General features: G+C 42.6%; 1 protein-coding gene across 1 annotated transcript; it reads right to left on the bottom strand.

Moving 5' to 3' along the window:
- Nucleotides 1–4,249: 4,249 nt before the first annotated feature.
- Nucleotides 4,250–6,591, bottom strand: LRRC10 (leucine rich repeat containing 10). Its single transcript, XM_012441279.2, has one exon. The coding sequence runs from the start codon at nt 6,516–6,518 to the stop codon at nt 5,679–5,681; it is 840 nt and encodes a 279-aa protein (XP_012296702.2). The 5' UTR covers nt 6,519–6,591; the 3' UTR covers nt 4,250–5,678.
- Nucleotides 6,592–12,671: the final 6,080 nt, after the last annotated feature.

The following is a 12,671-nucleotide window of genomic DNA, read 5'->3' as shown; positions in this document are numbered from 1 at the left end:
AGGTTTTGGTGGAACAGGTGAGTTTATCCTGAGGGAACAGATGGCATGGAATTAGGTCATAAATTGAAAGGGTACTTAGGCATATTTTCTCCAAAGACCTTAGGATTGGCCAATAAAGTTTAAAAAGGTAAAAATAAGGAAACTTAACTACTATATTCAAGAATATAGCCACACCTTGCCTTCATATCTTTGGAAACCCCTAGCCCTTACAGATTGTCGTCTTTGGAAAAATGTCAGGTTCACAAATTTTAAAATCTCTTCCATTTCAGAGTTAAGTATGACCTAGACCTAGCTCTTATTAATGGTTTTAGAATGGAGTTTTTACAATTTTAGATTTGGGGTACATGTGCTGATTTGTTAAATGGGTATTATGTGTGATGGTGGGGGTTGAGTTTCTAGCATATCTGTCACCCAAATATTGGACACTGGACCCAGTAGATTATTTTTCAGCGCTCTACCCTTTGGAGTCCCCAGAGTCCATTTCCCCAGTATTTATGTCCATGTGTCACTTTTGTTAAGTTCTCACTTACAAGTGAGAACATTGATTTTCTGCTTCTGTGTTCACTTAGGATAATGGCTTCCAGTTCCATCTGTGTTGCTGCAAAGGACATTGGTTATTCTTTTTTTATGGCTATGTTGTATTCCATTGGTGTATATGTACCACGTTTTTAAAAGTCCAGTCAACTTTTGGTGGACACTTAACGTTGGCTTTGTGGTTTTGCTACAGTAAATAGTGCTGCGAGTGCAGGTGTCTGATAAAATGATTTTTTTTTTTTTTTTTGGATAGATACACAGTAGTGGGATTGCTGGGTCAAATGGTAGTTGTATCTTTATTTCTTTGAGATGTCTCCATACTGTTTTCCATAAAGGTGGAGCTGATGTACATTCCCACCAACAGTGTATGAGTGATGGGTGGAGTTTTTTTTTAACTCAGAAATAGCAAGTATGGAAGCAGTGAATTTATTTTCACCAGACTTGTGACATGAAAATATAAATTTGGAACATAAATTGTTACTGCATAGAAATTTGTCTAAGTGCTTAGGAGTTTAAAATCTATCCTAGTTAACCTTCAGTTTTTCTCTGATGAAGGATAATTTGGGTTTGATATTTTACACTCTTCAACCCCAAATCCAGTCTTTGCCTGCCCCAAGGCTGTGCAGACTTACCCCTGCTAGCTGCCTTGCTCACAGCTCCCTGTGGATTGGTTTTCTATTGCTTTAACTGAGGATGCACTGGCAAGAGATGGAGAGAGAGAATCTATCCTCTTTCTGCCTTTGCTCTGTGTCTCTGGAGGTAACTGCATCCCTGCAAGACGTGCTACTACATCTTCGTTAGGCAGCACCTGTATGGTGACTCTCAGCTCTTAATGGATTTGGGAAATTTTTTTTTTTTTTTACCCTGTTCAGTCTTACAGGTGATAATAGCTGGTGCTATTGCGACTGTCTGGGTTGCTATTACCTTGTTTTTTCCCTCTACTTCAACCTGTCTTCACTAAAGTCTCTCCATGTAATCACATGGGCTGAATGCAGTTTCTTGCTAGGACTCTGAATAATAGAAGTCAGCAAAATACAAAACCCTTTATAAGTTTGCCTTGTACCCTACTAGCATATTAGATCAATAGACATATGAAGAGAATTTAACCTCTTTAAAAATCAATTACTATAGAACTTTTCAGATTCTCAATAGGAAGACTGAAGATAACCCTGATTTCAAATTTGTGATTTTAAAATTGTGAGCAGTATGTAACAGCTCTTTTCAAAAGAGTGTTGAAAAGATGACATGAATTAAACAAGAACCTGAGGAAGTACCTGGCCTCTAGCAGTGTTCTATGTGTCAGCCTTTCCTCCTGACCTATGGGCTGGGTACATCATAAGATCTCCCATCTTCAAGAAGTGTGGTGGAACTGTGCAAGGCACTGATGATTCAATGATAAGACCTACTTAGTGTTTGCCAGAAGTGGACGGTCAAAGGGAAGAAAGGCATGTATACCTTGTTGTTTTCAAATAATATTGGTAGTATCCTTAAGTAGTATGCTTAAAAAAAAAAAAAAAAAAGGTCAAAAGCCAGAGTAAAAGTTTCTAACAGGACCCATATCTTCAGTCACATGCCTTCTGCCCCTTAAGAAACAGGTTTAATGCCAAGGAATAGTCCTGTGTTTTCAAGGACTTTGATGATTAAGTTAATTCTAGAATAATAGGAAAGGATTAGAGCATATTAATTTAGAAATTTGCAAATTAATTCTTGGTAGTCATGTCTGTATTTTCCTATTTTGGTAAACCAGAAGCATTTGACCAAACTGGTTATATTTTTTATATTCAGGACTTTAGATATTATGATTGAAAATTTTGCTGACGGGAAAACAGCTTTTTTGGTCTATTGCCACATTTTTTTTTTCTTCTTCAAATCATGCCACTTTTTTAAAAAAAGCAAAAAATTATACTTGCTTTTATGGTAAATATAGGTGTTGTGCTGCATGGTGTAATACTTAGTAAAAGAACATTTTATATAAACACTCACTGCCACATGCCAAGCACTGTTCTATGCATTTTATACACAGTAATTGGTTGAATCCTTACAGTGGCCTGTAGAAACTGTTACCATTTTACTGATGAGGAAACTGAGGCACACAGATGATAACTGACTAGTAAGTGGTAAGCGTGAGGTTTGAACCCAGGGAGTCTAAAGGGCCATGCTCTTAGCCACTATGCTACGTTGCTTCTGGGTCGCTGTGTTGGATATGTGCTTTTCATTTGAGTTCAGTTTATTTTTAGGGCACAAACCCACTTTTAAGTGTAAAATTACTAACTCTAGAGATGTTGCATTTTAGGAGAAAATAAAGAAGTAAACTTCATTGCTGATTTATTTCCATTGATTTCATGTTAAAGATTTCAGTTGGCGTCACTCTTATTTATGGAATCTAAAATCCTATGTAAAATCGAAGATATTTTCCCTTTGATGCATTAACACTTTGAGTTTCAAGACTTAAAATCAGGAACAAAAAGGTTACATTTGGTGCTTCAACATTTTCTTATTTTACTTTCTTTTTTATTTTTTATTTATTTTTTTTGAGACGGACTTTCTCCCTTGTTACCCAGGCTGGAGTGCAATGGCGCAGTCTCGGCTCACCGCAACCTCTGCCTCCTGGGTTCAGGCAATTCTCCTGCCTCAGCCTCCTGAGTAGCTGGGATTATAGGCACGTACCACCGTGCCCAGCTAATTTTTTGTATTTTTAGTAGAGACGGGGTTTCACCATGTTGACCAGGATGGTCTCGATCTCTTGACCTCGTGATCCACCCACCTCGGCCTCCCAAAGTGCTGGGATTACAGGCGTGAGCCACCGTGCCCAGCCCTATTTTACTTTCTAATTATGCCAACATTTCTAGAAAACATTAGAAGGGTTAGTAAGTATGCATTTATATACTTTATAAAATTGATCGAAAACCTACAGTGAAAACATTTTTGGAAAGCAAATTCAGTAGCAAACACTTCACCATACTGTTTGAGAAATGTTTGTTGAGTATTGATTGTTTTAGAAGAAAACAGCTTGATTATGGGCCAAAACGTTTATAATTTGACTATTGATTCAGACCAGTTAGCTTGTTAGATGAGAACTCTGTATGGATCAATTGGCTTCACTCTGTTTTGTGGTTACAGTCTGCAACTACATTGGAAAAGGTGGCCCATTAATCTTGGGAAGGGGAAGACAGGGTCAAAAGAAAGTCAGCAATCTATTAACCTTGCTATAGATTAAGCTTAGAATGCAAGTTCTGTTGACAGAAGTTTCTAGCATCAGCTGAGTATAATTTGGCTTCAGTCACTAGAAATGAGATAAATCCTAACTGTCCAACAGAAATCTGGACTTGTTTCAAAAGGAGTTGAATATGTTTGACCTAAAAGTTTAAACCTATTACGTTAAATGATTAAAGGGGCCTTTTTTGGTAGTCTGATCAATGGGTTGCAAATGCTGTGCAGATGGGAGGTGGCGATAGGAAGGAATTATGCAAAATCATGGAACTTCCTCTGGTTTAGCAGGAAACATTTCTGGTAGGAAGACATACATGAAAATAAGTCTGCTGTGTAATGTCATTTTAGAACCAAACTTTGCTAGGTTAAGATGCTTTTATGGAAACGTCCTTTTAAAAACTCAGTACTGTATGTTTTCATTAAGATGACACTTTTTGTGTCCTTGTTTGCTGAAAAGGTTCAAGTACATAAAGAATTGTATTATTAAATCACCCACTGACAACAATTTCTTTAAAGTTTATATATTTGTGAGAAGGTCACAATTTACATACTTTCCAAAACAAAATACCTCCGTTCATACACTGTCAAAACAGTCTATAAAAATCAAAACACATTGAAACAAAGGCAGAGATACTAGCTAAAGAGGCAGAGACTTCCTATATACACTACAACTTGCTATTCAAATTTCAAAGTGCTTGTTTCAAGTGAACACATTTCTCACCTACTGTCTTTAAACTAATATGCTTCTGGAAATGTCGTTTTCCTCCAAGGACAGGGATTCAGTTTAGCTCAGTTCTGACTCATTAGTGTGAATAAACAGAAGGACTTTGCTCCAGGGAGAGAGCCAGACATCACAAGGCTTGACTTTAATGAGACCACATTGCCACAGAGGTTCTATCTTCCAGATGACTTCCAACGTCCGTCACAGTAAACTGTTGGGAGCAGATCTTGGGTCAAACCTTTTAGGGAAAATGAACTAAACCAGCATGAATCACTGTCAAGTTTAAGGTGACAGCTGAAGGCTGGGTGTGGTAGCTCATGCCTGTAATCCCAGCACTTTGGGAGGCTGAAGCAGGAGCATTGCTTGAGCCCAGGAGTTTGAAACTAGCTTAGGCAACATAGCAAGACCTCATCTCTACAAAAAAATTAAAGACTTAACCAGGTACTCATATCTGTAGTACCAGTTACTGGGAGGCTGAAGCAGGAGGAAGGCTTGAGCCCTGTAGTTTGGGGTTGCAATGAGCCATGATTGTGCTACTGCACTCCAGCCTAGCAACAGAGTGAAACCTGGTCTCTAAGAATAAAAAAGGGGCAGCTGGAGTTCACCAAGAGGTATTGTCCATCAGGGATCTTTTCAGCAGGCACTAAACTACTAGGGAAAGAGTTTCATCTTGAGCCTTTGTAATAACTTTTTTCTGTGAATCTTACTGATTGACTAGGTGGAAATATCCTTTTCAGTGGCCTCAATCAATGATACATTGATACTGTTTATGGTCATTTACAGTAAAGAAAGTATGTCCTGTAGAGGGACAGACCACCAGAATATTGAGTTCTATGACAAATACCTTATTTGAGGAGCTCATGAGCCTCATGACCAGTCACTTCTGGAGAGTGCAGGAGTTCAGTGTCCCAGCTCTTTTTGCTCTTCAGTGTTTCAAAATATCTGCGTAGAGAAGCTGTTTTCTTGCAAAGAAGTTATGATCTCTGGATTGTCATGCCGTCACTGGCACACAACTCCCCTCTGGAAGAGGTGCTGTTGGCCAGAAATGTTTTCTTCTCAGTGTGATTTATGACATTCCACCTGGCTCTCTCCATCAACCTCCACTAGCAGAGCCACCCCCGAAGGACCCAGCACCATCCTTTCCACTCCAATAAAGAGACTTCCACAACATGCTGCAGTTGGGTCCTTGGCATTGACTTGCAACTGAAGCTCCTCAGGGGTCGGTAGGAGGAAGTGGAGGAGGTGGGGCAGGTGCCTGTTGTTCCTGGCTTTCCTCTCTGACCAATGCATAGCGCCTGACTTTTCTGGGGTCAGGCTCTGGGGTCTCCTCTGCCCATCTCCCCACACGGCGCACACCTTTGGCCACCTTGGGTGCGTTCCTGCAAGGATTGTGGTCATAGATGACCAGCTTCAGACTTGACAGGTGGGCCAGACTGGGAAAATAGTGGATGCTGTTCCGGTCCACATCAATAACCTCCAGGAAGGGCATGTGAAGCAGCACAGCAGGGAAGTCGGTTAGTCGGTTGCCCGAGAGCCAGATGGTCCTCAGCTCCTGGAGGCGCCGGAGCTGGCCTGGCAGCAGACGCAGGGCATTGGAGCCAGCATGCAGAGTCTTAAGGAGTCTCAGCTCACAGACCACGTCCGGCAGCTGAGTGAGGCAGTTGGCCTCGATCCACAGGGTCCTGAGGTTCTGGAGCAGGCTCAGCTCACTGGGGAGGTCGCAGAGTTTGTTGTTGCCCAGGTAGAGGATGCAGAGCTGTTTCAATGTGCACACCACCTGGGGCAGAGCCTTGAAGTTGTTGAAATCCAAGGCCAGAATCTGCAGGTTCTGTAGCTGCCCCAGCTCCAGAGGCAGGCTGTTGAGGTGGTTGTTGCTTAGGTAGAGCTTGACCAGCTCCCTGAAGGAGCACACGTGCACGGGGAAGCGCCGTAGCTGGCTCCCACTCAGATCCACCATCTTGTCCAGCGGCATCTCATGGAGTTCCCTGACCACATAGTTCTGGCAGCGGTCAGCAGGGATGAAGGCCACGAGGGCCCTGATGGTGTTCCCCATGAGGAGGTCAGGGGCATGGCGAGCCCCAGAGGACCGACTCACCCAGCAGGGCTGGCTCAGCTGACTGCTCTGGGGCCTATCCTACTCTCCCATTATAACCTGGGGATTGCGTGACAAAAGCCAGTCACTTTGACAGAGAAAAGTGCTTCTGATAGCAACTTGAGTGTCCTGCGACAGCGCAACAGACCGGCAGGGGCTGGGAGGCCATGTCTGACTCACATGCTTGCTTTTAATCACCTAAGCCCCAATCCCCTTTATCAACTTTTTTTCATTTCAAGCTGAAAATAGCTTTGCTGTTTCTTTCCTAATGATAAAATATTAACACATTACAGAAAGGTGTGAAAGAAGAAAATGAAAAACACCCATAGTTCTATTACCCAGAGATAAATACTGTGCACATTTGAATGTGTCCTCTAGCCTTTTTGCTACAAGTAATCATTTGTTTTTTTTAAATTGCACTTTAGGAGGTTTTTTTTTTTTTTTTTTTGAGACAGGGTCTCATTCTGTCACACAGGCTGGAGTGCAGTGGTGCAATCTTGGCTCACTGCAGCCTCGACTTCCCTGGCTCCAGCTACCCTCTCATCTCAGCCTCTTGAGTAGCTGGGACTATCGGCGCACACCACCATGGCCGGCTAATTTTTGTATTTTTTATAGAGATGAGGTTTCACCATGTCGCCCAAGCTGATCTCGAACTCCTGGGCTCAAGCAGTCTCCAACCTTGGCCTCCCAAAATACTGGGATTACAGTAATTTAAACAGTTCTCTGTGGTTAGGCATCTAGGTTGTTTACAATGCACGATTATTATAAACATCTGCGCGCATACTGATGTGAGCAGCGATTCACTCATTTCTTTAGAAACCGTCTTTAGAAGTGTTGCTGGATCAGGCCAGGTGTGGTGGCTCATGCCTGTAATCCCAGCACTTTGGGAGGCTGAGGCAGGCAGATCACTTAAACCCAGGTGTTTGAAACCAGCCTGGGCCACATGGTAAAACCCTGTTTCTACTAAAGAATATAAAAATTAGCTGGGTGTGGTGGTGCACACCTGTAATCCCAGCTACCCAGGAGGCTGAAGCAGGAGAATTGCTTGACCTGAGAGGCAGAGGTTGCAGTGAGCTGCGATGGAGCCATTGCACTCAGGCTGAGTGATAGAGTGAGACTCTGTCTCAAAAAAAAAAAGTGTTGCTGGATCACAGATACACATCGTTTACAGGTTTTTCATTGATGGCTCCTCTCTACCCCACTGAATCCGAACCAGTACACACTCCCACCAGCAATGGTTACAGGTATCTACTTTCTTGTGTCTTCGTTCTTATCACATTTTATCTTTCCACAGTTTAAAAACTTGCCATTGACAACAGATAAGTAGAAAAGCAGAAGAAAGAGAAGAAAGCTAGCCTTCTGGATCTTAAATAAATTCAAATGTATTCCTACAGGGCACCTGTGTCAGGTATGTTTGACCACCTGTGAAAGGTGTGCACTTCCCCCCATAGTGTCCAGTTGTTCCCGGCAAGCAGCTTGCAGGCCAGGAGAATTTCCTAGTGCTGATCTGGAGGAGAAACTCTTCCTGTTTTGGCCAATGGAAGTAATGTGGGCAGAAGTGTTAGATGTCACCTCTAGACTTGGCTCATTGCAAAACAAACCTTTCGCCCTTCTCCACATTCTCCTTCCCATCTGCTGGCTGGATATTATCACCCAGAGTGACTTTAGGAGCCACCAAGTATGTGGAAGTCATATGTTGAAGGTGGCAGGGCCGTGGTCATCCTGGATTCCTGAATATGTATGTGCTAAGAGCAAAACCTCTCCTTACCCTCCTCACTCCCACTTGATCCCCAGTTAGACTGAGGTAAATGAGAAATAAATATTAATTATGTGAAGTCATTTAGATTGGGGGCTTATCTGTTATATTACTTTATACATACAGCAGTTGTTAAAAATAAGGAGGCAAATCCACATATTCTGATATGGGAAGTTATTCTGGATAAATAAATAGAGAAGGAAAAAAGCAAATTGCAGAATAGTTTATGATTCCCATCTGTGAAAAAATATACGTATGTCTTTGTGTGTGCATAAAAATATCTGTAAGAAATAATGGTGATTAACTCTGGAAAATCTACCTGAAGGTTTGTGAGTGATAGGGATGCTGACTTTTTTCCATTTACATCCTTTTGTACTCTTGAATTTTTTTTTTTTTTTTTTTTTGAGATGGAGTTTCACTCTCGTTGCCCAGGCTGGTGTACAATGGTGAGATCTCGGCTCACCGCAACCTCTGCATCCCAGGTTCAAGCAATTCTCCTGCCTCAGCCTCCTGAGTAGCTGGGATTACAGGTGTACACCACCACACTTAGCTAGGTTTGTATTTTTAGTAGAGATGGAGTGTCACTTTGTTGGCCAGGCTGGTCTCGAACTCCTGACCTTGTGATTCACTCGCCTGGGCCTCCCAAAGTATTGGGATTATAGGCGTGAGCCACTGCACCTAGCTGAATATTTTTTTAACTAGAGACATTTATCATTTTAAATTTGAAAACTCTAGTCAAAAACAACCAATCCATCAGCCTGCCTGCCCTCTGAATAGAATGTCAGGGTGGGTAAGGGGCTGGCATACCCTCACTCCTTGTCCAGTGACTTTGCTGCTGAATTGCGTGCCATGGACCACACCGCTGAGGAGCCCCTCGTTAACGGGGATTCTACAGAGCCATTTGGTGATGCAGCAGAGATCCCCACTTTCTGCTCACAGGTCACGACTGAAGCCAGTGTTCTTCCTGGACTTTCTACACATTGAATGTCAAGGGCTATTATCTTGAGCCCTCTTCTTACTTTGCTTATTTGTATTAAAATAACTGGCCTGTCAACTCTGCTTTGCTGCTATATTTAGCATGGTCAGTGGTGACACAAATGGTTATGAAGCAGCTGCCCTAACATCGTCCCTAGAAATGATAATGGTAATAATGTTGCTACCAGGTGCCTTATGTATATTATCTGTTCTTACAACACCAGCCCGATAGATATGCTTTACCTTACTTTTCAGATGGGAAAACTGTGTGTGAGTCAGAGAGGTTTGCTGGTAACATCAAATATTTATTGAATATCTACTATGCTTTAGATGCAGGTAATCAAGTGACTAGCAAGATAGATAAACTGATCTCACAGAGTATGATTTTATCACAGTGTGTTCCTGTTGAGCCACACAAGGTGACAGACTTTGTGCCGCCAAATGGACCTTCCATGCAGCACTTTAGATAACAAAACACTTGAAGAAGATCTCTTACGTGAAAATCAGGGATTGAAGTAAGGACAGTTTTTAAAATCAAGACCAAAAAATGAAGAGAATAGAAGAAAATAATAAACTGTACTGTAATATTTTCAGAGCGTTAACTATAGCACTTATGTGCTGGATGTGGTATTATTAGGTCATTTAATCCTTATAGCAATCCTAAAATGTATGAACTGTTATTGTTTCCACTTGATAAAGAAAGAAATCGGGGAACAAGGAGTTTATACAACCTGAACAAGCTAGGATTTGAACCCAGATCATCTTGCCCTATAGTCTGTGTTCCAAATACCATGCCTTTCTTGGATAACATAACATCCATAAAAAGAGTAGGATGATATTAGAAAGAAAGAAATATTCTAAAAATAAGAAAGGGCTCTTAGAAATAAAGATATGGCCTGGGTGTCGTGGCTCATACCTATAATCCCAGCACTTTGGGAAGCTGAGGTTTGTGAATCACAAGGTCAGCAGTTCAAGACCAGCCTGGCCAAGATGGTGAAACCCTCTCTCTACTAAAAATACAAAAATTAGCCAGGCGTGGTGGCAGACACCTGTAATTCCAACTACTCAGGAGGCTGAGGCAAGAGAATCACTTGAACCCGGGGGGCAGAGCTTGCAGTGAGCCAAGATCGTACCACTGCACTCCAGCCTGGGCAACAGAGCGAGACCCCATCTCAAAAAAAAAAAAAAAGAAATAACATATGAAAAAAGCACAGTTAAAAAGAAAAAGAAAAACACCAGGTGGTTTCTCGAAAAATTAAAAATGATCCAACAGTTCCACTTCTGGGTATATATCCAAACAAAAAGAAAGCAAGATCTTTTTTTTTTTTTTTTTGATACAGTCTCCTTTTATTGCCCAGGCTGGAGTGTAATGGCACGATCTTGGCTCACTGCAACTTCCGCCTCCCATGTTGAAGCAAATCTCAAGCCTTAGCCTCCTGAATAGCTGGGACTACAGGTGTGCACCACCACATCTGGCTAATTTTTGTATTTTTAGTAGTGATTGGATTTCACTATGTTGGCCAGGCTGGCCTCGAACTCCTGACCTCATTATCTGCCCACCTTTGTCTCCCAAAGTGTTGGGATTACAGGCGTAAGCCACCGTGCTGAGCTTTCACAGTTATTGAATGTACGGTGGAATATTATTCAGCCTTAAAAAGGCAGGGTGAACCTTAAAGACATTATGCTAAGTGAAATAAGCCAGTCTCAAAAAGACAAATGCTGCATGGTTTCACTTATTTGAGGTACTTAGAGTAGCTCAATTCATAGAAACAGAAAATAGAGTGGTGGTTACCCGGGACTGGGGAGAGAGGAGAACAGGTATAGAGTTTTCATTTTGCAAGACTGGAGATGGATGGTACAACAATGTGAACATACTTAACGTTTTTGAGCTGAGCACTAAAAAATGGTTAAGAGGACAAATTTTATGCATATTTTCTCACAATTCAAAAAATAAAATAAAAAAATACAATAGAAGGCTTGAGAACATCTCATCAAAAGTTGAAGAAAAGGCTGGGTATGGTGGCTTATGCCTGTAATCCCAGCAATTTGGGAGGCCAAGGTGAAAGGAGTTCAAGACCAACCTGGACAACACAGACCCTGACTCTACAAAAAATTAACTGGGCGTGGTGGCACACTTGCCTGTCCCAGCTACTTGAGAGACTGAGGCGGGAGGATTGCTTGAGTCTGGGAGGTTGAGGCTACAGTGAGCCATGATCATGCCATTGTACTCCAGACTGAGCAACCGAGTGAGACCCTGTCTCAAAAATAAAATTAATTAAATTAAAAAAGGGAGACAGGCTGGGTGTGGTGGCTCATGCCTGTAATCCCAGCTCTTTGGGAGGCTGAGGCAGACGGATCACCTGAGGTCAGGAGTTTGAGACCAGCCTGGCCAACATGGTGAAACCCAGTCCCTACTAAAAATATAAAAATTACCTGAGTGTCGTGGTGGGCACCTGTAGTCCCAACGACTCGGGAGGCTGAGGCAGGAGAATTGCTTGAACCCAGCACACAGAGGTTGCAGTGAGCCGAGATCACACCACTGAACTTGTGAACTTCGTAGCACAATAACTGAAAAAGGCCAACACCTCTGGAAAATTTCAGGACACTGGAAAGAAGAACCTAAAGCTTTCTAGCTGGAAGACAACAGAGTGAACACACACACAGCTAGAGACGAGAACGTCATTGGGCATTTCAGTAGCACTATTGGAAACTGGAAGATAACAGAGCAATGCCTTCAAGTTCTAAGGTAAAATAATCTCCAGTATAGAATCTCAGACCCAGTCAAAGTAGGATATAGAATGATTTTTTTTTTTTTCAAGCAGAAAAGATGTCAGAAAGTTTCCCTCCTAGGCACAAATTCTCAGAAAGCTACTCAAGGAAGTGCTTTATCAAAATGGAAGACACAGAATCCAGGAACCAACAGCCCCAGCAAAGGAAACAAGACGGAGATTTCAGGTGACAGCTGGCTACGCTGGCGGTCAGGGCGGAGCAGGGAGAGCCACAGGAGCCTGGCAGGGAGTGCATCGCTGTCCCTGAGGAGTGCAGTGCGGAGCGCCTTGGTTGGAGGGTGTCTCTGAATGACCTATGAGAGCACCCTGAGGAAAGGGCCTGAATATTTGTGCACCTGCTGCAACAGAAGGCATGTATCTGCCTAAGGGGAACTGAAACAGCCTCGCCCTCCTTCTGTGCCCAAGCCTGGGGGGTCTAGGAGCAGGGGCCAGGGGAGAAGGTGTGGAGCAAAGAAGGAAAACAGCAGGCTCTGTTGTTTTCAGCCCTGAGACCCTCTCCCCAACCCCAGCTCTTTCTCATCGCTGATCCTCAAGCCACAGGCCAGGCCTCACCTGGGAGAAGGAAGGAAGTTTTTTTTTTTTTTGAGACGGAGT

Source organism: Aotus nancymaae, unplaced genomic scaffold, assembly GCF_030222135.1.
Source record: "Aotus nancymaae isolate 86718 unplaced genomic scaffold, 86718_ANA_hifiasm-v0.15.2.pri h1tg000016l, whole genome shotgun sequence".
Lineage (NCBI taxonomy): Eukaryota > Metazoa > Chordata > Mammalia > Primates > Aotidae > Aotus > Aotus nancymaae.
The sequence above is the reverse complement of the archived record's forward strand: the minus strand, read 5'-3'. Positions and strand labels throughout refer to the sequence as shown.

Excerpts from the sequence above, each read along its gene's own strand:
- LRRC10 (XM_012441279.2), bottom strand. The coding sequence starts at position 6,518 with ATGGGGAACACCATCAGGGCCCTCGTGGCCTTCATCCCTGCTGACCGC.